This window comes from Oncorhynchus mykiss, chromosome 25, assembly GCF_057628025.1.
Source record: "Oncorhynchus mykiss isolate SJ-2025 chromosome 25, ASM5762802v1, whole genome shotgun sequence".
Lineage (NCBI taxonomy): Eukaryota > Metazoa > Chordata > Actinopteri > Salmoniformes > Salmonidae > Oncorhynchus > Oncorhynchus mykiss.
In genome coordinates, this window is record NC_143046.1 from 81,065,612 (window position 1) to 81,091,431 (window position 25,820).

Genomic DNA, 25,820 nt, shown 5'->3' on the forward strand with positions numbered 1-25,820 from the left:
ATTTTGAGTGTTTACTGTATGTGTTCATGTGTGTTCTTAAGTAGTTTAAAATACATGCCAGATTATGTCAACAGTAGAAGGAAAACCACATGGGTTTTATGAGGTCAGCCTGGGACAAACCACAGCCGTGCACACACATATGTAAATATGTATATAGAATGGCTCACACACAGGTCAAACCAGAGGAGATCAGACCAGAAGTATAGATAGAAAGTTTAATTCATGGGTTCAAAAGAAAGAAGCAACAGGACTGAAGAAGTGTAGCCATTTTATTTTTTCAGCGAGTCCTGAAGTGTTTTAAAGCCTTACTACACAAAACAGATAACTACTGATCATCACAATCATTAACAGTCATATTATATATAATACTAAGGCACATTCCAACAGAATGCTTTGTCTGTAGTGTCTGCCAGTTATTCTGTGTGTGTCCAAAATCAGACACTATTCCCTGTAGTTGAATCCTTTTGACCAGGCCACTATATAGGGAACAAGGTGCTATTTCAGACACACAAAAGTTCTATAGGCTACTTCCAACTATAATACTTCAGCTCATATTAATGTCAGTGAGGAATACATCAGGGTTCCTCACTACACTAACATTTTGACCATATGGAAATGTACAGCTTGGACAGCTTTGGATGGCCTATATTCTACAAGTTTATGTTTCGTCACTGAACAGTTTATGTTCAGTTTTCTTCCTTCATTTGTCCCATAGGGGTAGCTGTAGTACAATGCAATTTCCTTATGCAATTTTACTGGTATATTCTTAACCAATCAATAAATACATCCTGTGTCAATCAAACCAATTTAAAAATGATTCCATGCCTGAACTCTATACAGTAATGTACATACACAATGTACCCTGCCAAGCCAGTAACAGGACCCTCAGAATAGCCTGGGTCCAGATGTGTTGTTCTGTATAGCAAACTCTAATGGTATCCATTGGCAAAACAGGAATCTGGAACCAGGCTACCCTCAAAAACCCACCACCCTAAAACAACATATCTTAACACCATCCAGACTCTTTCTGAAACCTAAACCCCACAGACAGAGGTTTTAATATCATCCATTTGATCAGGAATGTAGTTGGACGGCCAAAACAGTATAAATCTGGGTCTTTGTAGTAGTGCTCCTGTCCTGATCAGCACCATCTGCACCTGTAGCCAGACTACTCCCTCTCTCCCAGGTGAGATAGATCCCTACCCCTGGCCTGTCAGCATGTTACCGTGACAACGCAGCACCTTCCTTTAAAACACCATGTATCACTACTCTGAGGAAAGCCTAAAATGTGTTATGTTTACAGAGAGGGATTATTTTAAACTTTTCACCCGGTCTCTAAACTCCCCCTCAACGGATCTATGCTGAACTGTCCCGTTAAAAAGGTACTTAAAGAGAAATAAAATGAAAATAAAATGTTTTATGGCAGTTCTTAAAGTTACATTTTATGTTGGGTTGTAATGCGTATATATCCACACTCGTAAATATACATAAACATGACAAACTGATCATGAACTCATAAAAGTGAAGAATGGGCTTCTTGGCCCTTATGCTTTAGTGGGGAGAGAGAATGGCATTCACATTCACTAATGTGGTGCTTTTGGTTTCACTACGGACCCACTGAGGGTTAAATTGATTTCAATAAATATATATATTTTACGTGTAAATAAGATGTAATTTAGAAGGTCGCTGTGCTAGGAGGCTGAGGTGGGCATAGCCAGGTGGTACCGGTTTCAGGGGTTGAAGGGGAGGAAATAGAGGCTAGTGGTGGGGTCTCAGGTCTCTGGGCTGCTTATAGAACGAGCTATAGAGGCTAGCCTAGTGATAATAACACTGTGTTGGATCGTGGAAGTAGTATTGGAGAAGTCAGGTTGGTCTCGGAGGCTGGGGACTGGACGGGGCAGACAGCAGCAGCTCAGGGCTGGGCCTCTGTGCAGACATCCTTCTCGTAGATGTAGCTGCCTACACCACCAGTGTTCACCCCTGGAGAGACAAGAACACGTTTTACATTTGAGTAATTTAGCAGGCGATCTTATCCAGAGCGACTTACAGTAGTGAGTGCAGACATTTTCAGATCACATGCGGAAAATGTATTGCAGTATAACAAATAATTTATTTTCAGTTGGTGGTTTGAAACAGTCTGAGTAAGTTGCATCATCTTTGTGTCGGAAGAGCAATATGACTGGGTTCTTTAAAAAGCAATTCTACACTGCATAGACTACTGTTACAGTACAGCTAATACATGTCAGACAACAGCACCACCTGGTGGTTGAATAAAGACGACTAGCGACGCGCCTACCTTTGGGTCCGAAGAGACAAGCATAGCATGGCTTGTGGCAGTATGGCTGGCCATCATGCTGTAAAGAAATATAAAACAATGTAACCATACCACGTATTCATTGAGAATATCCATATTAGAACACATTTATCGGGCGGCAGGTAGCCTAATGGTTAGAGCCTAGTGGTTAAGAGTGTTGGACTAGTAACCGAAAGGTTGCAAGATTGAATCCCCGAGCTGACAAGGTAAAAATCTGTAATTCTGCCCCTGAACGAGGCAGTTAACCCACTGTTCCTAGGCCGTCATTGAAAATAAGAATTTGTTCTTAACTGACTTGCCTAGTAAAATAAAAATCATATTTAGGTGCATTCAAGAAGACCAGCCTTAACAAGGTGTTGTGTAGATTCCCTGATATTAATAATGACTAGTTATTTAGGATGCAAGCTTATTTGTAGATCAGTGATTTTGTGCAGGGCCTTGTTCAGGCCAACTCCTTTGAACACAGTCTTTGAATAGCTGGCCCCTTCCTGATTAAATTCCCCTTTCACCCCATCCTCAACCCTTCTTTCTCCATCACCTCCCATCCTATACATCCCTCTCTCTCTCCTACCTCTGCATGGCTGCCGGCGGCCAGGGTCTTGCTGCACCTCTCACAGCGGAGACAGGGCCGATGCCAGTCTTTCCCCAGGGAAGTCACCTTCTCAGCTGTCTCACACACACACACACACACACACACACACACACACACACACACACACACACACACACACACACACACACACACACACACAAGAAATGAGATGCATTCATCTCAGGGTTGCTTCAGCAGGTGCCTCAGATATGTTTGAAACTTAATTCAAAGGAATGACACACAGGAGCACACGATACCATGGCAACTGCACAACAGTTCATTCTCGCCCTGGTAGTGTGTGATAGGTACTTAATATAAATGGCTACTTACCAAAGTAGACCTTCTTGTTACACCTGGGACACAGGTTGGCCTCACCAGAGAAGGTAGTGATGCTGGAAGCTGTACACACACACACACACACACACACAGTAGTATGGCCTACGGCCTGCAACGGTGCAAAAGCCCAGTGTGAACAGCTAAATAAACTACCCTGTGACCGTCCCTGGAGTGAGCCTGGTTTTAGCCTTTCCCCTGGAGTGAGCCTGGTGTTAACCTGTTGTTAGCCTGATGTTAGCCTTTCCCCTGGTGTTAACCGGTTGTTAGCCTGATGTTAGCCTTTCCCCTGGTGTTAGCCTGATGTTAGCCTTTCCCCTGGTGTTAACCTGTTAGCCTTTCCCCTGGTGTTAACCTGTTAGCCTTTCCCCTGGTGTTAACCTGTTAGCCTTTCCCCTGGTGTTAACCTGTTAGCCTTTCCCCTGGTGTTAGCCTGATGTTAGCCTTTCCCCTGGTGTTAACCTGTTAGCCTGATGTTAGCCTTTCCCCTGGTGTTAACCTGTTAGCCTGATGTTAGCCTTTCCCCTGGTGTTAACCTGTTAGCCTGATGTTAGCCTTTCCCCTGGAGTGAGCCCGGTGTTAGCCCGGTGTTAGCCTTTCCCCTGGAGTGAGCCTGGTGTTAGCCTTTCCCCTGGAGTGAGCCTGGTGTTAGCCTTTCCCCTGGAGTGAGCCTGGTGTTAGCCTTTCCCCTGGAGTGAGCCTGGTGTTAGCCTTTCCCCTGGTGTTAGACTGGTTTTAGCCTGGTGTTAGACTGGTTTTAGCCTTTACCCCTGGAGTGAGTCTGACCTGTGTAGTTGGGCTCTAATCACAGGAAGACAACAAGGGTCTGCTACTCCTTTAGGATAAAGGTGTTAGCCTGCATTGTAGGGCCTGTATAGCAGGGCCTGCGTTGTAGTGCCTGTGTAGTAGGGCCTGTGTAGTAGGGCCTGTGTAGCAGGGCCTGTGTAGCAGGGCCTGTGTAGCAGGGCCTGTGTAGTAGGGCCTGTGTAGTAGGGCCTGCGTTGTAGGGCCTGTGTAGTAGGGCCTGTGTAGTAGGTCCTGTGTAGCAGGGCCTGTGTAGCAGGGCCTGTGTAGTAGGGTTTGAGTCAGCAGGAAGACAACACACAGTCTGCTAATCCTTTCTAACAAAGGCAGCTACTTCCAATATTTCACGTCATCAGTTACACACATGGACACATGTAAACATGCACGTTCTTTCACGCATATGTAGCATGTACCTTTGACAGGAGCCCTGGGTGCCAACACCGCCTTCTCCTCAGGTTTGGGGGGGGCATCCACGTCAGTTGGGGTCGGGCTATTGTTGAGGGGGGCTTCATACACATAGGACCCTGCTCCACCGATGTTTACACCTACAGAGGTCATAGGTCAGGTTCAGCCCAGAGCCATATATATATCTATCTATCATAAGATACATATTATTTCATAGAACATATTTCCAAACATTTAGCAATCATAACATATGGCTGTGGTTCAGCCCATCTGCTTACTACACAACAGTGTGTTTCTAAACAGTACAATCAAACTGGAGGTTATTAGGAAGTCAGTTTGAAGATCGTCAGATAGTTTTAACCACTGGGCTTTGGACAGACATACAAGTGTACTGCACCTTTTGGTCCGAAGAGGGCAGCATAGCATGGTTTGTGGCAGAAGGGCTTCCCATCATGCTGTGTAAAGGGAATACAGAAGAGGAGAATGACAGACAGGGAGTAAATAACAAGTCTAAAACACAAGACTAACAACCATATATTGGCTATTTCCTTTTTCTAGCCAGACTCATGCATTGTGTGTGTGTGTGTGTGTGTGTGTGTGTGTGTGTGTGTGTGTGTGTGTGTGTGTGTGTGTGTGTGTGTGTGTGTGTGTGTGTGTGTGTGTGTGTGTGTGTGTGTGTGTGTGTGTGTGTGTGTGTGTGAGTGAGAGTGAGAGAGGGGCTGAGACAGAGATAAAATGCACCACAGCATCCTGAGAAAGAGTCTGATAAATCAACAGTACTGGTATCCTGGTTACAACGACAACGTTTGGACATACGGTGTAGATGCAACACACAGACATGGGAGAATGGAAAGTGGGGATCAAACCAAACGCATCACATTCGGGTCCTGTTCAGGAGAATGGTTTTGGTTGGAGGATTACGGATTGGTGGTCATGTAATAGTTGTCAGTGGTCAAATCAAACAGTCATGTAACAGGCAGCCAGGCAGCAGAGGGATCAGGGCCTGGGACAGATACCAGACCATCGTCCAGAAGAGAAGAGGAGACAGTGGTGATGTAACAACAGAGTGGCCTAGGTCAGCCAGTCAGCCAGCCAGCCAGTCGGAGGATCATCAGGGTCTAGACCAGAGAACAGACATCCAGTCAGCTAGTCAGTCAGTAGGAGGATCATCAGGGTCTAGACCAGACATCCAGTCAGCCAGTCAGTCAGTAGGAGGATCATCAGGGTCTAGACCAGAGAGCAGACATCCAGTCAGCTAGTCAGTCAGTAGGAGGATCATCAGGGTCTAGACCAGACATCCAGTCAGCCAGTCAGTCAGTAGGAGGATCATCAGGGTCTAGACCAGAGAACAGACATCCAGTCAGCTAGTCAGTCAGTAGGAGGATCATCAGGGTCTAGACCAGACATCCAGTCAGCCAGTCAGTCAGTAGGAGGATCAGGGTCTAGACCAGAGAACAGACATCCAGTCAGCCAGTCAGTCAGTAGGAGGATCAGGGTCTAGACCAGAGAGCAGACATCCAGTCCAGGCCAAATTCATATTTCCTCCACTCCATTTCTCACCTCGCCACTTTCGCAAAATGGATTGGAGGAGGTTCGAGGGGAGGGAGGGACCTTGGATACTCTCCTCCAATACAGTTGAGGAGGAGGCGAGGATGTAAGAGGGATCTCCTCACAGGAGATATGTGATTTACTGGGCCTGGAAGTGGTATCTCTTCACAGCATATATCACACTGGCTACAGCCCTTGTCGTCTTATAGCGTTATAGTACACCAATAACCCCCCCCATCTATGAACCCGCCCTTCTGTTTCCATGACGATAGGGTACACACTGTGTGTGTGTGTGTGTGGAATCTGCTGTCTGTTCATGGAGAGGAGAGGACGGACTAGAGGACATGTAATCGCTGTGTGTGTGTGTGTGTGTGTGTATGTGGAATCTGCTGTCTGTTCATGGAGAGGAGAGGACGGACTAGAGGACATGTAATCGCTGTGTGTGTGTGTGTGTGTGTGTATGTGTGTGTGTGGAATCTGCTGTCTGTTCATGGAGAGGAGAGGACGGACTAGAGGACACATATATATATATATATATATATATATATATATATATATATATATATATATATATATACACACACACAGAGATTAAACAACCCAGGCCAGGTCTGGCAGCACCCACTACTAGCCTGGTCACAGGCCAGGTCAACATCTAGTATATAGCGATGACTGTCTGAGGTCTGGTCTGGGGGGGAAATTGAGTTTGTGTCGTAAAAAAAGATGCAGAATTCCCATCCTTCATTTCTTCCTGTTCTGTTCTGATCCAGGGACAGTGTTGTTTCACACAGGAGGAGATGTTCACTATTGCTGTTCTGATCCAGGGACAGTGTTGTTTCACACAGGAGGAGATGTTCACTATTCCTGTTCTGTTCTGATCCAGGGACAGTGTTGTTTCACACAGGAGGAGATGTTCACTATTCCTGTTCTGTTCTGATCCAGGGACAGTGTTGTTTCACACAGGAGGAGATGTTCACTATTCCTGTTCTGTTCTGATCCAGGGACAGTGTTGTTTCATACAGGAGGATATGTTCACTATTCCTGTTCTTATCCAGGGACAGTGTTGTTTCACAGTGACGTACAGTAACAGCATGTGTGGAGGAGATATGAGAGAGGACTGGAGGGGATATACATTAGATTGACTACAACACACAGATATGGTGGAGATAGAAACTAGAATGGCTGTCTAACGGAGTAAAGTAGAACCCTTTTACAACATGTTATACTGGTATTTGTATGGGCTGGCTGGCTTGCTAGGTCCTAAAGTGACTAGACAAACAGCTAACCTTCAGCAAGGACATCAGCTGCAAATCTACAGTGTACAGCTGTAGGCCTATAGTATTGTGATGGTCATGTTTCAGTGATATTCTGAGAGCTGCTGATCCATCTGTGTGTGTGTGAGAGTGAGTGAGTGAGTGAGTGAGTGAGTGTGTGTCAAATAGTCAATACAAAATTGAGGCCTGCATTGGGGGGCTCCCGAGTGGTGCAGCGGTCTAAGACACTGCATCTCAGTGCTTGAGGCGTCACTACAAACACCCTAGTTTGAATCTAGGCTGTATCACAACCGGCCATGATTGGGAGCCCCATAGGGCGGCACACGATTGGTCCAGCGTCATCCGGGTTTGGCCAGTGTAAATAAGAATTTGTTCTTAACTGACTTGCCTAGTTAAATAAAACAAGGGGTTTTACCATAAGCTATACCAGGTGGATCTACAGACGTTGCATCTTAACTTTGTAAATTCCACTTAGAAATTGCAGACTTAATTTTCCATTACGAAATAAGTATCAACCCCTACAAAAATGTTCACCTCAGCATGTCCTCCTGCGTTCAGAGTTTTGCTACAGCGGCCACACTTCAGACAGAACTTATGCCAGTCCTTCCCCAGTGATGACACCTTCTCAGCTAGAGAGAGAGAGAGAAAGGACAAACAGAGAGATAGGGAAAGGGCGGGGGAAGAAGATTATTAGAGAAAACATTTGAATAAAGCAGCATTTCCTCCTTTGATTAAAATAAACAACTTCACTTCCTTTTCTCGGTCTTCTTAAGGTCTTTATATACCTCTGTATAACTGTAGTCTTCTTAAGGTCTTTATATACCTCTGTATAACCTATTATAACTGTAGTCTTTATATACCTCTGTATAACTGTAGTCTTTATATACCTCTGTATAACCCATTATAACTGTAGTCTTTATATACCTCTGTATAACCCATTATAACTGTAGTCTTTATATACCTCTGTATACCCCATTATAAATGTAGTCTTTATATACCTCTATATAACCCATTATAACTGTAGTCTTTATATACCTCTGTTTAACCCATTATAACTGTAGTCTTTATATACCTCTGTATAACCCATTATAACTGTAGTCTTTATATACCTCTGTATAACCCATTATAACTGTAGTCTTCTTAGTCTTTATATACCTCTGTATAACCCATTATAACTGTAGTGTTCTTACGGTCTTTATATACCTCTGTATAACCCATTATACAGTGGGGCAAAACAGTATTTAGTCAGCCACCAATTGTGCAAGTTCTCCCACTTAAAGATGAGAGGCCTGTAATATTCATCAGAGGTACACTTCAACTATGACAGACAAAATGAGATTTTTTTTTCCAGAAAATCACATTGTAGGATTTTTAATGAATTAATTAGCAAATTATGGTGGAAAATAAGTATTTGGTCACCTACAAACAAGCAAGATATCATCGGTATCATCATCGGTATTATCATCGGGTATCATCGGATGGGGCCACAGTGTCTCCTGACCCCTCCTGTCTCAGCCTCCAGTATTTATGCTGCAGTAGTTCATGTGTCGGGGGGCTAGGGTCAGTCTGTTATATCTGGAGTACTTCTCCTGTCTTATCCGGTGTCCTGTGTGAATTTAAGTATGCTCTCTCTTTCTCTCTCTCGGAGGACCTGAGCCCAAAGGACCACGCCTCAGGACTACCTGGCATGATGACTCCTTGCTGTCCCCAGTCCACCTGGCCGTGCTGCTTCTCCAGTTTCAACTGTTCTGCCTGCGGCTATGGAACACTGACCTGTTCACCGGATGTGCTACCTGTCCCAGACCTGCTGGTTTCAACTCTCTAGAGACAGCAGGAGCAGTAGAGATACTCTGAATGATCGGCTATGAAAATCCAACTGACATTTACTCCTGAGGTGCTGACTTGCTGCACCCTCGACAACTACTGTGATTATTATTATTTGAACCTGCTGGTCATTTATGAACATTTGAACATCTTGGCCATGTTCTGTTATAATCTCCACCCGGCACAGCCAGAAGAGGACTGGCCACCCCTCATAGCCTGGTTCTCTAGGTTTCTTCCTAGGTTTTGGTCTTTCTAGGGAGTTTTTCCTAGCCACCGTGCTTCTACACCTGCATTGCTTGCTGTTTGGGGTTTTAGGCTGGGTTTCTGTACAGCACTTTGATATATCAGCTGATGTAAGAAGGGCTATATAAATACATTTGATTTGATCTGTAGTCTTCTTAAGGTCTTTATACACCTCTGTATAACCCATTGTAACTGTCACTCCTCTACAATAGAGAATGGAGCTCCGCAGTGCTTTACACTGTAGTTAGTATAATGATTTTCTGTGTTCCACTGATTCCTATTTGGTAGTCTATTAGGCAAATAGAGAAGTGGGTATTATGATCCTGAGCGTGCTTGAAGTGAACCAAATGCAAAGCTGCTGTGAGGTCATCAGGAAGGGTATGGCTGGACAGCAGGGTCTCAACAGCAGCTAACCCAAATCCCTTTATATCCCTCTCCCCACATCCCCCTTCTCCTCCCTCTCCCCACACCCTTTCCAATTTTACAACCCTCCCCCTCTCTCCCTCCCACCTGCCCTCTCCCTCCTCCTCGCTCTCACTCTCCCTCTCCATCCCTCCTCCCCCCCCCCCCTCCTCGCTCTCCCTCTCTCCATCCCTCCTTCCTTCCCCCTCCTCCTCCTCGCTCTCCCTCTCTCCTTCCTTCCCCCTCCTCGCTCTCCCTCTCTCCATCCCTCCTTCCTTCTCCCTCCTCCTCCTCGCTCTCCCTCTCTCCATCCCTCCTTCCTTCTCTCCATCCCTCCTTCCCCCCCCCCCTCCAGACAATGGTCCAGAGGTCTGCATGACCAGCTAAGCTCCCTACAGGAAACACCTTCTCTTACAATGGCAGGGCACAATCAGTCGGAAGTTAGGCCAGACCCCGCTTCCTACACCTCCCTCATCCCCTTTCTCTCTCCTCCTCTCTTCCCGCATGGGGACAGAGGATTATTTTAGAAGGATTGTTAGAAGGATTGTCAGTAACTCCCCATTGGGCTGTTTATGTTCTCTCTCCTCCTCTCTTCCCGCATGGGGACAGAGGATTATTTTAGAAGGATTGTCAGCGACTCCCCATTGGGCAGTTTATGTTCTCTTTCCAATCAGTGTCATTGTCATCACTTCTCACTGTCAACTGCACAAAAGAATAACCTAAGAGTGGTGTAGGATAACGGCTAGAGTTGTTGGACCTCCCACAAACAGAACAGCACAGTAGAACACAGCTCCAGTGTAATCTAACCAAATCACAGATTAGCCTAGATCAATGATTTCTTATCAAATGGGAGCGATTACAGACAATGTAGGCCTATGAGTAGGATGGGACACTTAAGGGACAGGTTAGCTAGACTGAGGGACAGGTTAGCTAGATGATAAACAGGCCAGCTAACAGATGTATGAGTGAGACGGGATGGAAGCCTATACCAGTCAGCCAGCCAGTCCTCTGGCATTGTCTGAAGGACAGGTGATCAAGAGACCAGTTAAAACAGCTCTTCAGTTTAAAGGGTTGCTGTTATTGTTAGAGGAGAGAGGTTGTGAAAGGGCTGTCTGGGATATGAGTGTGTGTTAGTAGAAGAGAAGGATACCCAGCTGTCTATCCCCTGGCTGTCCTCCAAACAACCATTTCTCCTATACGATGCTGCGTGCACACACACATACACACACACACACACGAAATGGGCATTTGGACATTATTTCACTATTCAAATAATATCATACCATTTTTTCAGATATACGAATAATATAACATTTAAATAAACATCTCTTCAATCTCTTGACCAATCAGAATGATGCAAATGCACATGGCAGCAGACAGGCTTCTTTTCTCTGTAGTCTTTCTCTAAAAGCAACAGGCTGCTTTTCTCTGTAGTCTTTCTCTAAAAGCAACAGGCTGCTTTTCTCTGTAGTCTTTCTCTAAAACTAACAGGCTGCTTTTGTCTGTAGTCTTTTTCTAAAAGCAACAGGCTGCTTTTCTCTGTAGTCTTTCTCTAAAACTAACAGGCTGCTTTTGTCTGTAGTCTTTCTCTAAAAGCAACAGGCTGCTTTTCTCTGTAGTCTTTCTCTAAAACTAACAGGCTGCTTTTCTCTGTAGTCTTTCTCTAAAAGCAACAGGCTGCTTTTCTCTGTAGTCTTTCTCTAAAAGCAACAGGCTGCTTTTCTCTGTAGTCTTTCTCTAAAACTAACAGGCTGCTTTTGTCTGTAGTCTCTCTAAAAGCAACAGGCTGCTTTTCTCTGTAGTCTTTTTCTAAAAGCAACAGGCTGCTTTTATTTCTTTCTCTAAAAGCAACAGGCTGCTTTTCTCTGTAGTCTTTCTCTAAAAGCAACAGGCTGCTTTTCTCTGTAGTCTTTTTCTAAAAGCAACAGGCTGCTTTTCTCTGTAGTCTTTTTCTAAAAGCAACAGGCTGCTTTTCTCTGTAGTCTTTTTCTAAAAGCAACAGGCTGCTTTTCTCTGTAGTCTTTCTCTAAAAGCAACAGGCTGCTTTTCTCTGTAGTCTTTCTCTAAAAGCAACAGGCTGCTTTTCTCTGTAGTCTTTCTCTAAAAGCAACAGGCTGCTTTTCTCTGTAGTCTTTCTCTAAAAGCAACAGGCTGCTTTTCTCTGTAGTCTTTCTCTAAAAGCAACAGGCTGCTTTTCTCTGTAGTCTTTCTCTAAAACTAACAGGCTGCTTTTGTCTGTAGTCTCTCTAAAAGCAACAGGCTGCTTTTCTCTGTAGTCTTTTTCTAAAAGCAACAGGCTGCTTTTATTTCTTTCTCTAAAAGCAACAGGCTGCTTTTCTCTGTAGTCTTTCTCTAAAAGCAACAGGCTGCTTTTCTCTGTAGTCTTTTTCTAAAAGCAACAGGCTGCTTTTCTCTGTAGTCTTTTTCTAAAAGCAACAGGCGGCTGCTTTTATGTCTTTCTCTAAAAGCAACAGGCTGCTTTTCTCTGTAGTCTTTTTCTAAAAGCAACAGGCTGCTTTTATGTCTTTCTCTAAAAGCAACAGGCTGCTTTTCTCTGTAGTCTCTCTAAAAGCAACAGGCTGCTTTTCTCTGTAGTCTTTTTCTAAAAGCAACAGGCTGCTTTTCTCTGTAGTCTTTTTCTAAAAGCAACAGGCTGCTTTTCTCTGTAGTCTTTTTCTAAAAGCACAGGCTGCTTTTCTCTGTAGTCTTTTTCTAAAAGCAACAGGCTGCTTTTCTCTGTAGTCTTTCTCTAAAAGCAACAGGCTGCTTTTCTCTGTAGTCTTTCTCTAAAAGCAACAGGCTGCTTTTCTCTGTAGTCTTTCTCTAAAAGCAACAGGCTGCTTTTCTCTGTAGTCTTTTTCTAAAAGCAACAGGCTGCTTTTCTCTGTAGTCTTTCTCTAAAAGCAACAGGCTGCTTTTCTCTGTAGTCTTTCTCTAAAAGCAACAGGCTGCTTTTCTCTGTAGTCTTTCTCTAAAAGCAACAGGCTGCTCTTCTCTGTAGTCTTTCTCTAAAAGCAACAGGCTGCTTTTCTCTGTAGTCTTTCTCTAAAAGCAACAGGCTGCTTTTCTCTGTAGTCTTTTTCTAAAAGCAACAGGCTGCTTTTATGTCTTTCTCTAAAAGCAACAGGCTGCTTTTCTCTGTAGTCTTTCTCTAAAAGCAAGAGGCTGCTTTTCTCTGTAGTCTTTCTCTAAAAGCAACAGGCTGCTTTTCTCTGTAGTCTTTTTCTAAAAGCAACAGGTTGCTTTTATGTCTTTCTCTAAAAGCAACAGGCTGCTTTTCTCTGTAGTCTTTTTCTAAAAGCAACAGGCTGCTTTTATGTCTTTCTCTAAAAGCAACAGGCTGCTTTTCTCTGTAGTCTTTCTCTAAAAGCAACAGTGATTTTTGCCACGATAGAACTGATTGTGTTACAAAAAGTTGATCTGTGTCAAGTCTTGTGGAAACTCTGTTAGCTTGCCCCCCAGTCATTGCTACTTAAAGTAGGGCAAATAGCATACCGATGTCAGGGCAGCCTGGATGGATAAATGTGCAGCAAGAGCTCAATGCATGGTTCTGAAAACTACATTCAAAAGTTTGTTTTATTAAATTAAGTATTTCAAATGCATCATAGTATATCCTTGAAGCGAACAATGTCACAAGGATCATCTCATTTAATTTATAACAAAGCTTTTTCATTGTAAAAATAGGACGATTTATATATTTTTAAAAATATGAACACAACTCAAGAAACCGAATACTAACGTCCGTTAGGATACCCGGATAACCGTGTTCCTAACACACACACACACACACACACACACACACACACACACACCACACACACACGTAAAAGGTTTTACAAGGCTCCGTGTTGACCCGCTAATGAAAGGTCACCATCACCCCTGCCTCGTTATGGTAATGAGTGAACACTAGTGTAAACACACACACCGGAGCTCAGAGGGAAATCCTCAGGATATGCTGGTTAACATGGTAAACACTGCTGAGGATGTGGACAGTCCTACAGGACAGCTGAGGACAGGTGAGTTTGATGACAGCATAACTGAACATTTTGTGCTTATCTCTAACGGGATAGTGTTCCAAACAACTTGATTACAACTGCTTAATTATCAACCCTAACGAGCCAGAAGCACCCAAACACCACAATTCACACACAGCCACGGGATGCACACATCACACACGCACGTGCAAACGCACAGACACACAACCCAGGCCAAGTGGATGAGCTGAGCTGAGCTTACCTTGGATCTCTGCGTCTGTTAAACAAGGTTTAACAAGTCATCACAGGCAAATAATGACTAGACTACTCCGCCTTGAACAACAACGACACAGCTGAACTACATGCAACACTACAGCAGCAGGAACAGGGAGGAATGTCAATGGGATAGTGATACCTTCTTATGAAATGACTTAAACTGGATTACAATTTAACTAAAATCCAAATCAGCAGGATGACACCGTATGACCTCCGCCCACTCATATCTGATACGTGTGTTTCATTCTAGGTGTCATGCATGTAGTTCTACAATAGCCACGAAGATCGTTAACAGCTCCAGCATTTCCACAGTTGGCTAGATGTGAGAACAGTATTCTACTAACTATAGCCCTCCATTACATGAAGTGATCAAGGCGGTTAACCCCAACGACTGCTCCCTGGGCGCCGATGACGTGGATGTCCATTAAGGCAGCCTCCCGCACCGCTCTGATTCAGAGGGGTTGTTGGGGTTGTGCAACTGACCAGTGATCCGTTTCCACTTCCTCCTTTCATTAGAGTTCACCCATCACTCCATCGCTTAGGCTACATTCTTTCCCACCAGCATCTGGAGAAGGTCTATTTTAAACACTACAAGCCCTGGATGAAGAACATTCTTCTTGTGACAAATATTGAATTAATAGCTTACAACAAGGGACTCTATCCATTTAAATTAAGTCTACTTTATTTATTTATTAAGTTTATTTGGCAACAAAACACGAGTCTTGGAGTATAAGAAGTGGGGCACTGCACCAGATCTAGCTGGTAGCTAACACCAGTCTCAGAGAATGAGAAGTGGGGCACTGCACCAGATCTAGCTGGTAGCTAACACCAGTCTCAGAGAATGAGAAGTGGGGCACTGCACCAGATCTAGCTGGTAGCTAACACCAGTCTCAGATAATGAGAAGTGGTGCACTCCACCAGATCTAGCTGGTAGCTAACACCAGTCTCAGAGAATGAGAAGTGGTGCACTGCACCAGATCTAGCTGGTAGCTAACACCAGTCTCAGATAATGAGAAGTGGTGCACTGCACCAGATCTAGCTGGTAGCTAATTTAGATCTGCAGTCCCCGTTACTCGTGAGGTAAACTGAAATTCCAATTTCATTTAAAATTTTCCTCAGAACAAATGAGATGGAATTGACCCCAATGCTGAATACAGAATATAAGTGGTATATTTTTCGTTGAATGAACAGTATGATGCTATTTACATGTGTACAAGTGCACTATAGGCTAAATATTTCTAAAGTACAGTTGGTTGGACTTCTACATCAGCCATCATTAATGTGGACCTGTCTGTTCTTCAGCCCCCCCCATATTGTAACCCCCCTCTCCCTTTATGCCCCAACCCCCCCTTCCCTCCCTACTTCTCTCCAGCTGAGTCCATGCAGGCGTTTGTACGAGTCCAGCCCTCCTCGGATGACTGCACTAGTCCAGCCCTCCTCGGATGACTGCACTAGTCCAGCCCTCCTCGGATGACTGCACTAGTCCAGCCCTCCTCGGATGACTGCACTAGTCCAGCCCTCCTCGGATGACTGCACTAGTCCAGCCCTCCTCGGATGACTGCACTAGTCCAGCCCTCCTCGGATGACTGCACTAGTCCAGCCCTCCTCGGATGACTGCACTAGTCCAGCCCTCCTCGTATGACTGCACTAGTCCAGCCCTCCTCGTATGACTGCACTAGTCCAGCCCTCCTCGTATGACTGCACTAGTCCAGCCCTCCTCGTATGACTGCACTAGTCCAGCCCTCCTCGTATGACTGCACTAGTCCAGCCCTCCTCGTATGACTGCACTAGTCCAGCCCTCCTCGTATGACTGTACTAGTCCAGCCCTCCTCGGATGACGGAATGTCCCAGTACCCACCATGCACCTGACTCCTGAGGACTGGGAGGCCTATAGGATTGGTGACCAGGTGCAGGGGGCGAAAAGAGTATCCTCTCCTCTCCAGCAGCAGACAGGAAGGAACAACATTCAGCACGTGGTCCCCTCTGCATCCTCTCCCCATTCAGCCCTTTTAAATACAATGCCTGCCTGACTGGTGGTAAAAATACACACACACCTTCGAGGCCAAATGACCTTTGCTGTGTTTAAGACAATGGCTATTCAACATTTACACAGTCCCGTGGCAAAGGTTGGCATTGTAGCCTAAATCTGACATTCTTTACCTGACCCTGGCTTTGAATCTGGTTTGATTTAATGAGGTACCAGTTACATCCAATTGAACACTAGGATCAAACTCACTCTCAAACTGTGAAGGCTACATACATTACATTTCAACTGATTTCCAGCATCCAGCTCACTACAATCTGATTTTTTTTTATTTTCTAATATCCAATTTGTAGCTGCAGCGATGGGACAAGACTGCAACTCCCGTACGGACTCGGGAGTGGCGAAGGTCGAGAACCGTGCGTCCTCCAAAACACGACCCCGCCAAGCTGCACTGCTTCTTGACACACTGCTCACTTAACCTGGAATCCAGCGGCACCAATGTGTCGGAGGAAACACCGTACAACTGGCCTTGCCACAGGAGTCGCTACAGCGCGATGGGACAAGGACAACCCGGCCTGACAAACCCTCCCCTAACCTGGACGATGCTGGGCCAATTGTACGTGGCTTCATCAGTCTCCCGGTTGCGGCCGGCTGCGACACAGCTTGTGATCGAACCAAGATCTGTAGTGATGCAGTGCCTTAGACCGCTGCGTCACTCGGCAGGCCCTCTAAAATCTGAACTTCTAATTAGCCCCAAGACCATAGGCATTATGGTAATAGTGTAGCTTAAAGCTTTATCTTTATGCCTTCTGATGGGCTGGGTGGACAGGTCGTATATACACCCATCTAATCCTCTCAGATCTACAGAAGTGGCTCAAGAGTAAGGGGTTGGTTTGTGATTCAGCATTAGACGTGTCCCTCTGTAGGATGTGTGTTCAGGTCAGGACAAGCACCTCTTCCCTCCGGCTGGCTGATGCAACACAAGTGCAAAATAAACTAGTCTATGTTCCAAATGGCAACCTATATTCCCTATGTAGTGCACTACTTTTGACCAGGGTCCATAGGGACACAGCCTAACTTCCCCTAGCTTTGGAGGTCGCCTGTCGCCTCAATCAAGGCCAGGTTCTCTCTCTCTTTCCCTCTCTCCCCTTCCTTCCCCCGCTCTCTCTCTCTCTCTCTACCGCTCTCATTCTGTCCCAACGTCGCTCCATGACATTTGGGACCTTGTGACTTGGGCTTGCTGATGTAAAAGTTCTCTGCAGGCTGCATCCTGGAGCGCATTGAAGCAGTGAAATAACTGTCTTCCTGTCTGTTTGTCTGTACTGGTCAAAAACAGAGGAGAGAGGAGCCTCAAGCAAAGCACATTTTTTTTTTATAGACACTCTGCCTTGCTTAGTTCACCTTTGCTCTTTCTCCCCCCTCTCTCACCCTCAATCCTAACTCATGTGCACTAAACACTAACCAGTCAGGACTTTGTGTTCTGAACTGGAGAGTCTACATATGGGCCAACATGGCTCTTTTCCAGACAACTACTGTGCTGGCATGTTACAATGGAATCAGGACGGTGTGACTGCTAATGGCACCCTATTCTTAAAGTGCACTACCTGTGACCAGGGATCTGGTGAAAAGTAGTGCACTATTTAGGGAACAAAGGGTGCTATTTGGGACACATCCATAGACCACGTGGCAGATGAAACTTTGTAGACAAAACCTATAATACTCTATGTGGGATTACTTTACACCTGTGGTCTGGTTGTCGTTTAGTGGTGAAACCAAATGCTATTTGAAATTCACATAATGTTTAGAGTCACAGAGAGAGCAGTCAGTGCATTAAATAAAGGGGCTTTAGTTCACCCTGTTCAGCTGAATATTGAAGGCTCAGGAAGACATCCTTTACAAAATGTCTACTAAAAAAAAAGGCAATTTCACAGTAACCGTTTGGGTGAAGTAAATTATTAATGATTTTCTGCAGCTAGATGAAAACCAAATTAGACCTTAATGTCAAATATATTTAAAGATCATATCTCTTATGTAAGAAACCATTTCGAGTCAACCACCTGCAGGTCAGAGCGATGAGGGCAGTTCATCTCTCAGAGCAGAGTTTACACAGGATCAGTGTTCAGGCTTCTATTCTATTTGTTTTCTGCTATGTGGGTATGTTCATTCCATAATGAAATTAGCGGGAAAAGACTTGTCGCACCGCACATGCAAACGGTTTAACGTGACAGCAACAAATATCCATCAGAAATTTAGAAAGAGGGGAGACCTAAAGATGCAACAACTAGCATGGGTTACTAATATGACTGACTGTGCCTTTGGCTACTGGACAATGAAAGAAAGTTGATTTGAAAACCAATAGAACATGAGAGAAATAGGCTACATGGTTTCAATGGTATATGGAAGTCTTTAGAAAATGATTGCCTCTAAAGTTCTACGGTCACATCTTACTTTGAATGAAGGTAAGTCGTGCCTCATAATATAAAGTAAAACCTTCAGCTTTTAATCAATTAAGTATCAAGTACGTTTTCAAAATGCATACTGCCTCCAGCTCATTGCAAAGTGGTGCGTGATGCGCTGAAGCCTACTGTTGCCTATAGGCACTTGGCGAATGGGAAGCGTGCTTATTATGCAATTTACCATTTGAGGAATAAGATTTGTAGCTCTTTTTAAATCGTGGCCATGAACTTTTTTTATTTTTATTTAATTTTTTAACACGTGATTGCATTTAGATTTGTTATGCAATGATTGGTCTTATAAAAGCATGTTTCACTCCAGCAGCAACGAATGAGCTGTTTGAGAAGCTGTAACAGCAGCTCTCTCACTGTCTGACAGACAATCCGCTCATAAGCTCTGTATCATGCTGTGCAGGTGTGATAAGCATAAAGACTAATGAAAATACACACGAGCCAATTTAATTCCACAAAATTATGCAAATTAACATATAGAACTATAAGCATGACCGGTCAAATGCATTTACATCGACTTGTGTTTCAATCAATGAATAGGAAATGCCTGCTCCTGCTCCTTCTCTCCGGTGCTCTAGGGCGCCAGGCGGCCCTTCATTACGCACACCTGTCACCATCATTACGCGCATCTGCACTCATTGGACTCACCTGGACTCCTTCACGTTTGTTGATTACCCCTCTATATCTGTCTGTTCCTCGGTTAGATCCCTGTGTCAGCATTATTGTCGTTTTGTTTTCCCCTGTCCAGACGCTGTTCGTATTCAGTTCTTGTCCGTGTTTCATTAAAATGGTCACTCCCTGTACTTGTTTCACGTCTCCAGCGTCTGTCCTTACAACTATAACGCACTGTCAGTTTTTAATAGTTTATATAATTACACTTTTAGTTTGTGTAGCTTACGGTCTGCAAACTACTGTCTGCTAGTTTGTCTTTTCTTAGCAAGTTGTTGCTAAAATAAATTGTGTTAGCTGCTAATGCTGTTAGTTGGCTAGTTAGCTTGCTAAATGTACAAGAATCAGAGAGCAAATGTAGCTAGCTAAAACAGTTCACCAATTAACTAGGCCTAGATTTTTTCCCCATATCATGCAGACCTGTGTGGCAGTGTGGAAATGATAATAAAAGTTCAAAAAAATGCTTATTACCAGCTAGCTTCAATGCCAAACAACTCTCCTTCCGTGGCCTCCAATTGTTCTTAAATACAAGTAAAACTAAATGCATGCTCTTCAACCGATCGCTACCTGCACCTACCCGCCTGTCCAACATCACTACTGTGGACGGCTCTGACTTAGAATATGTGGACAACTACAAATACCTAGGTGTCTGGTTAGACTGTAAACTCTCCTTCCAGACTCACATCAAACATCTCCAATCCAAAGTTAAATCTAGAATTGGCTTCCTATTTCGCAACAAAGCATCCTTCACTCATGCTGCCAAACATACCCTTGTAAAACTGATCATCCTACCAATCACGACTTCGATGTCATTTCTAAATTAGCCTCCAATACCCTACTCAATAAATTGGATGCAGTCTATCACAGTGCCATCTGTTTTGTCACCAAAGCCCCATATACTACCCACCACTGCGACCTGTACGCTCTCGTTGGCTGGCCCTCGTTTCAGACTCATCGTCAAACCCACTGGCTCCAGGTCACCATAGCAGCACCCACCTGTAGCACACGCTCCAGCAGGTATATCTCTCTGGTCACCCCCAAAACCAATTATTCATTTGGCCGCCTCTCCTTCCAGTTCTCTGCTGTCAATGACTGGAATGAACTACAAAAACTCTGAAACTGGAAAACACTTCTCCCTCACTAGCTTTAAGCACCAACTGTCAGAGCAGCTCACAGATTACTGCACCTGTACATAGCCCACCTATAATTTAGCCCAAACAACTACCTCTTTCCCTACTTTATTATTTATTTATTTTGCTCCTTTGCACCCCATTATTTATCTGTACTTTGCACATTCTTCCACTGCAAATCAACCATTCCAGTGTTTTACTTGCTATATTGTATTTACTTCACCGCCATGGCCTTTTTTTTGTCTTTACCTCCCTTCTCACATTGTATATAGACTTATTTTTCTACTGTATGTTTGTTTTACTCCATGTGTAACTCTGTGTTGTTGTATCTGTCGAACTGCTTTGCTTTATCTTGGCCAGGTCGCAATTGTAAATGAGAACTTGTTCTCAACTTGCCTACCTGGTTAAATAAAGTTGAAATAAAATAAATGTAAAAAAAATGAAAACCCTGCTGTGTGTGTGTGTGTGTGTGTGTGTGTGTGTACACACACGTGGGATAAAGGAGTGTATAGTGTACTGAGTGGAAAATAGGGTGTTCTTCTCTTCTGCCCTGACACAGCCTGTCTAAGAGGAGGACTAAAGTATTCTCGAACCCAGAAAGAACACAAGTATAGCTACTATACAGACAAAGACAGACAGAAAGAAAGAGCCTTGTGTGTCTCGCTTTAAATAAAGACAAAGACATGCCCCCCCCCCCACACTTAAATTCAGGAGAGGAATTCAAGGCCTGGGGCTAGAAAGACAAAGTAGGATAAAAACAGGGAGAGAGAGAGAGAGAGAGAAGATTCAACATAGAAGAGTATCATAGCAGCACATCATCATTCTCTTCCTAGTTACCATGTTGTGCACAGGAGATGCTGGCTCCCATTATATTGGTCCCCTTAGGCCTTTTCGGGTTCAACTTTGGTTTACTGATCCATGCCACCACACACACACACACACACACACACACACACACACACACACACACACACACACACACACACACACACATACCCCTCTGGGTATCTGTCCTGGTCATATGTCAATCAATAGTCCATGTGCATTTAATTTCCAATACAGTTTCACATCTGTGAAGCTGCAGCAGTTGAAACTTGGAACACTAGAACTTTCATCTAACAAATGTGCAGCCATGCACTCTGGGAGTTAGAGTTCATGTCAACAACCGAAGGGGACATTCTGCATTCTTTCTCTGCCAACACTTAGGCTAAGGTTTTATTTTTGGATTTCATGAAATGTGTCTAAATCCATGATAATCTTTAATATAGGTTAAACATCCCACCTACTTGATATTATTGATGATTTAATCTGGTCCAGATTCTCTACATGGAATAGAAAGCTATGAATAAGTAAAGACAGGCTAAATAGAGATTTAACACAGAAAATAAAACAAATAAGATGATTGCAATGGCTTGAAACGCCTCTAATACAGTCAACTGTTGCCTTAAATTAGAGGAGACTAAATATCACCATCTGCTAAAAGCAGCCCAATAAAGAAATAATAAAACATTACCTTTAGAAGACAACGTTTCCATTCCAGACAGTGGCACCATAAAGGGTTTCAAATGACAGACTACATAAAGAGAGGTAGGGATAAACACCCACTGTTCCAATATTGGGCATTACCAGCTGCTGGAGGACTAGGTTGGGTGCAGACAGGGAGGTTCCTTCTCTACAGATGGCAAAGGCAAACCATTCATGTAGCACATCCAGTAGCAACACTTTCTCCCAGCTGAAGGGAGTTAGGTCAGGTGGTTAAAGAGAGGTGTGTAGGTGATATTGTAGTAAAGCAGCAAGCCCAGCTCCTTCATTTGAGAGTAGCATTCTAGAACTCCTGAGTGACATCACCCTGGTGTTCCAAGTTCCAACTAAGCAGAGGGCAGCATAGCCAAGAACAGTACCAGACCTCGCCCAGACCAGACCTCATCACTTCCTGCACCAAAACTGTTACTATACTTAGTTTCTCACCCACTCTTCATTAATCACTTATAATGCAGACAAACCCACACAGGTCTCTTCACTGACTGTTCTCTCAAGGCTAGCCCTATAATCAACTAGGATATTCCCAGTAAAACTGTTACTATAGTTGTACTGTAGAAATATATGAATGCAGTAAGCAACAACTTCAAAGATTTTACTGAGTTACAGTTCATAGAAAGAAATGAAACAATTGAAATACATTCATTTGGCCCTAATCTATGGATTTCACATGACTGGGCAGGGACAGAGCCATGGGTGGGCCTGGGAGGGCATAGACCCACCCACTTGGGAGCCAAGGCCATCCACTGGGGAGCCGGGCCCAGCCAATCAGAATTAATTTATTACAGAAATAAATACTCCTCAGCTCCCCCTCCCTCCACAGACACAGGTGAAGAAGCTGGATGTGGCGGTGACGTGGTTACAAACAAAAATCTAAAAACCAGGAAAAATACAACAGAGAAAACATCACAGATTTTATAGGCCCCACCTTAGAATTGCTTAACCAATATTTTACCAGTTATATTGACAGAAAACATTGGGTATTACTTTCTCTTGTACACCAAGGACCCGTGGAAGAGTTGTAAAGAAATAATCATTTTAGCTCGCACTATTGTTTCTTTTTTTTTAAAGCAGCGCTCATGCTAGAAAAGACAGTTGGAGACTCTTGCTCTATAGCCATCATGTGCATTATCTGGCCTTGCTGGTCATCTATGAACGTCCCGAAACCCAGTACAGCCAGAAGAGGACTGGCCAAACCTCAAAGCCTGGTTCCTCTAGGTTTCTTCCTAGGTTCCTGTTTTCGATGGAGTTTTTCCTAGCCACCGTGCTTCTACATCTGCATTGCTTGCTGTTTGGGGTTTCAGGCTGGGTTTCTGTATACCACTGTGACAACTGCTGATGTAAAAAGAGCTTTATAAAATACATTTGATTGATTGATTTTGAACTGACTGTTGTCAGTTATAGCTACAGTATCAACAGCATACAGCATCAACCCCATACAGCATCAACCCCATACAGCTACAGTATCCCCAGCATCAACCCCATACAGCTACAGTATCCCCAGCATCAACCCCATACAGCATCGACATGATGCCCCATACAGCACTACAGATAAACATGGTGCCCCAGGCAGCACTCCACCCAACTGTGATGTGAAAACTTCACCCCACACGCAGTCTCAGTAAAACATGACTTGTTTCCCTCCCTCTGTGCACGCCACGCGTGTCTGTGTTACCGCCCTGTGTGTTACATAAAAATAAATAAATTAGGGGCAATGACATGACTCACCAAAGAACGGCTAACCGAGTAAAAGAGGCAGTGTTATACAGTATGTCATATAATGGTATTTGGTGCTCATCTGAAATCGTATTTGCCTGCTGTATGTAAACAATTGCCTGACTTGAGGGACTCTGACATTGGCCCATAGGATGAGCAGCAGCTGTGATGTGCACAGCCTATTTTGCTGTTACAATATGACAGACGCTTCCACTCCCTAAATTGATTTGGACCTCATGGAAGCTTCATGCACTGTTAGTTGGTGATGTGTGTGAGATGTAGTTAGTTCGTGACAGGATGAGAACTAGCCAGGAATAATTGGTTGTTCCATGCTGACAGCAAAACAACACACATGGACACACACGGACACACACACACACACAGATACAGTACACCTATCAAATCGGGTGACTGATTTTATCATGACATCAACTTATATATGACGCATGTGTGTGTGTCCCTGTGTGTGTTAATAAATCAAGTCTCTACACTGCCCAAACAGATGTTTGGTATCTTTGTTTGTGATCTGGGCATATGGTTGAGATGGAACAGCAGGTTTGGAACTGACACAGTTTGACTAGAACATAAGGCCACACTGCCTCCCTTCATATTGAACATTTGGCATGATCACATACTTGGCACTGACCGAGTAAGCAAGGACTGACTGTGCCGCAACCTCCAAAGCCAAATGCCAAGCACAACACATTTACTAGGCTGTCATAGTTCAGTGTCAGAGATTAATCCAATATTTTGGGAATTTTAAATAATATGAATGAATACATACATACATACATACATACATACATGGAAGTTTTTGTGAGACTGAATGGATGTTTTTCAGAACTAGTCTTATCCTCTATTGCGACTAACGTAATTACACTGCAACGTATTAGTCCATTAAAATGGGTTGTTCTAAAAAATGGGTTACTCTGATTTGAGGAATGTCAGGAACGTGACAGGCTGAATACTATAGGACCATAAGGGTTTAGAAAAACAATCTTATTCAGTACATTTACAAATCCAATTAGCTATTAAAAACACCAGCCATAATGCAGACTTTCATTCTGTTTATACATGTTGGCCCTCCTTGATAATGAACAGACACTTTGTAGCTAGCTTTTGTAAACAATGACAAATTGTGCCCACAAATGTTGTGATTTTGGGTATGGGTGTTTTCTACGTTATTCTTTGTGTAAAACACCGCTTTAGCTAACTAAAACGGGCTAACCTAGCTGTAGCAGGTTGCACTGACTCTTTGCATAATTTCCCACGGGTGTTATTTCGCTAATAAATCTCAGCTAACCATGTGCACCAGAAAATAACGTTAGATAAGAGTCAGGAAATCAAGTTACTTACCAAAATACACTGTCTTGTCACACTTGGGACACTTTGAAGCCATGTTGCGATGGTTTTATCGACGAAAAAGCAGAGTTCTGTGTCCACGTTGTCTTTGTATCTCATTCAAGCGTAAGTGCTGCTCTGTTCGCTGAGAGCATCTCTTTCACATCACTGCGCTACATTTGCATAACCTCCGCCTCTTGCACCTCTTTGGTCCGGCTCGCCGTCAGTCACAGACAGGGCGGGAGAACAGGAGCGCCTGCCGGGCAGTGATGTCAAAGGACTCGGAATCAGTCTGGAGCACTCCGTCTGGAGCACTCCGTCTTTCCACACGCACACTTTTCTTTTTTCCACCCGGCGAGTAGGCAGTGGTTGGTTGAACCACAATGCGCTCTTTCACTGGAGACTTTTAGCTTTTTTTTAGGGCATGCATGATGATGGCAGATGTTGACATTTGAAATCATTGTGCTGGCACAATGAATTAATGGTTGACCTGAGTCAGAAAGATGGGGACAATAGTTGAGATATTTGTTTTACTAGTTCAGGGAAGCTTAGTAATAATATAACATGTATTTCATGACCAGTGCCCTGACATTTGACTGTTCAATCTGTAAACTCCATACAAACATGGGTCATGTTATCTGTATTCACATGGTATGCCTACAAGCAGCTGTTGAATTAACACATATGCTCCCCTCTCTGACTACATAACATGTTTGCCTTTATCTTTCACCAGAGGAGGAAGTGCATGTATTTCTTTCCAAGCTACATGACTGTTAGTTAGCTCACCCATTCACACAGTGCTGTCATGTCTAGGCCCTGGCCTCTTGGTGACATTCTGCAGGTCCCACCCAACCCAAGAACACCCACATTCTCCAAGTGGAAGCTATTTCCCAGAGCCCTGTGAGTTTCCCAGATGATTAGCAGCGTGCCTCAGCCTGTGACCACTTCATCTTATCTCACAACAAACTCACTTACTGTTTTTCTAAC

General features: G+C 44.0%; 1 protein-coding gene across 1 annotated transcript; it reads right to left on the bottom strand.

Moving 5' to 3' along the window:
* Nucleotides 1-201: 201 nt before the first annotated feature.
* On the bottom strand, nucleotides 202-25,215 carry LOC110505831 (cysteine-rich protein 2). Its single transcript, XM_036962472.2, has 8 exons — nucleotides 24,849-25,215; nucleotides 7,805-7,899; nucleotides 4,846-4,903; nucleotides 4,457-4,588; nucleotides 3,237-3,305; nucleotides 2,886-2,980; nucleotides 2,297-2,354; nucleotides 202-1,980 (listed from the first exon to the last, which is right to left on the bottom strand). Exons 1-8 carry the CDS (start codon nucleotides 24,889-24,891, stop codon nucleotides 1,913-1,915), a joined length of 618 nt encoding a protein of 205 aa, XP_036818367.2. The 5' UTR covers nucleotides 24,892-25,215; the 3' UTR covers nucleotides 202-1,912.
* Nucleotides 25,216-25,820: the final 605 nt, after the last annotated feature.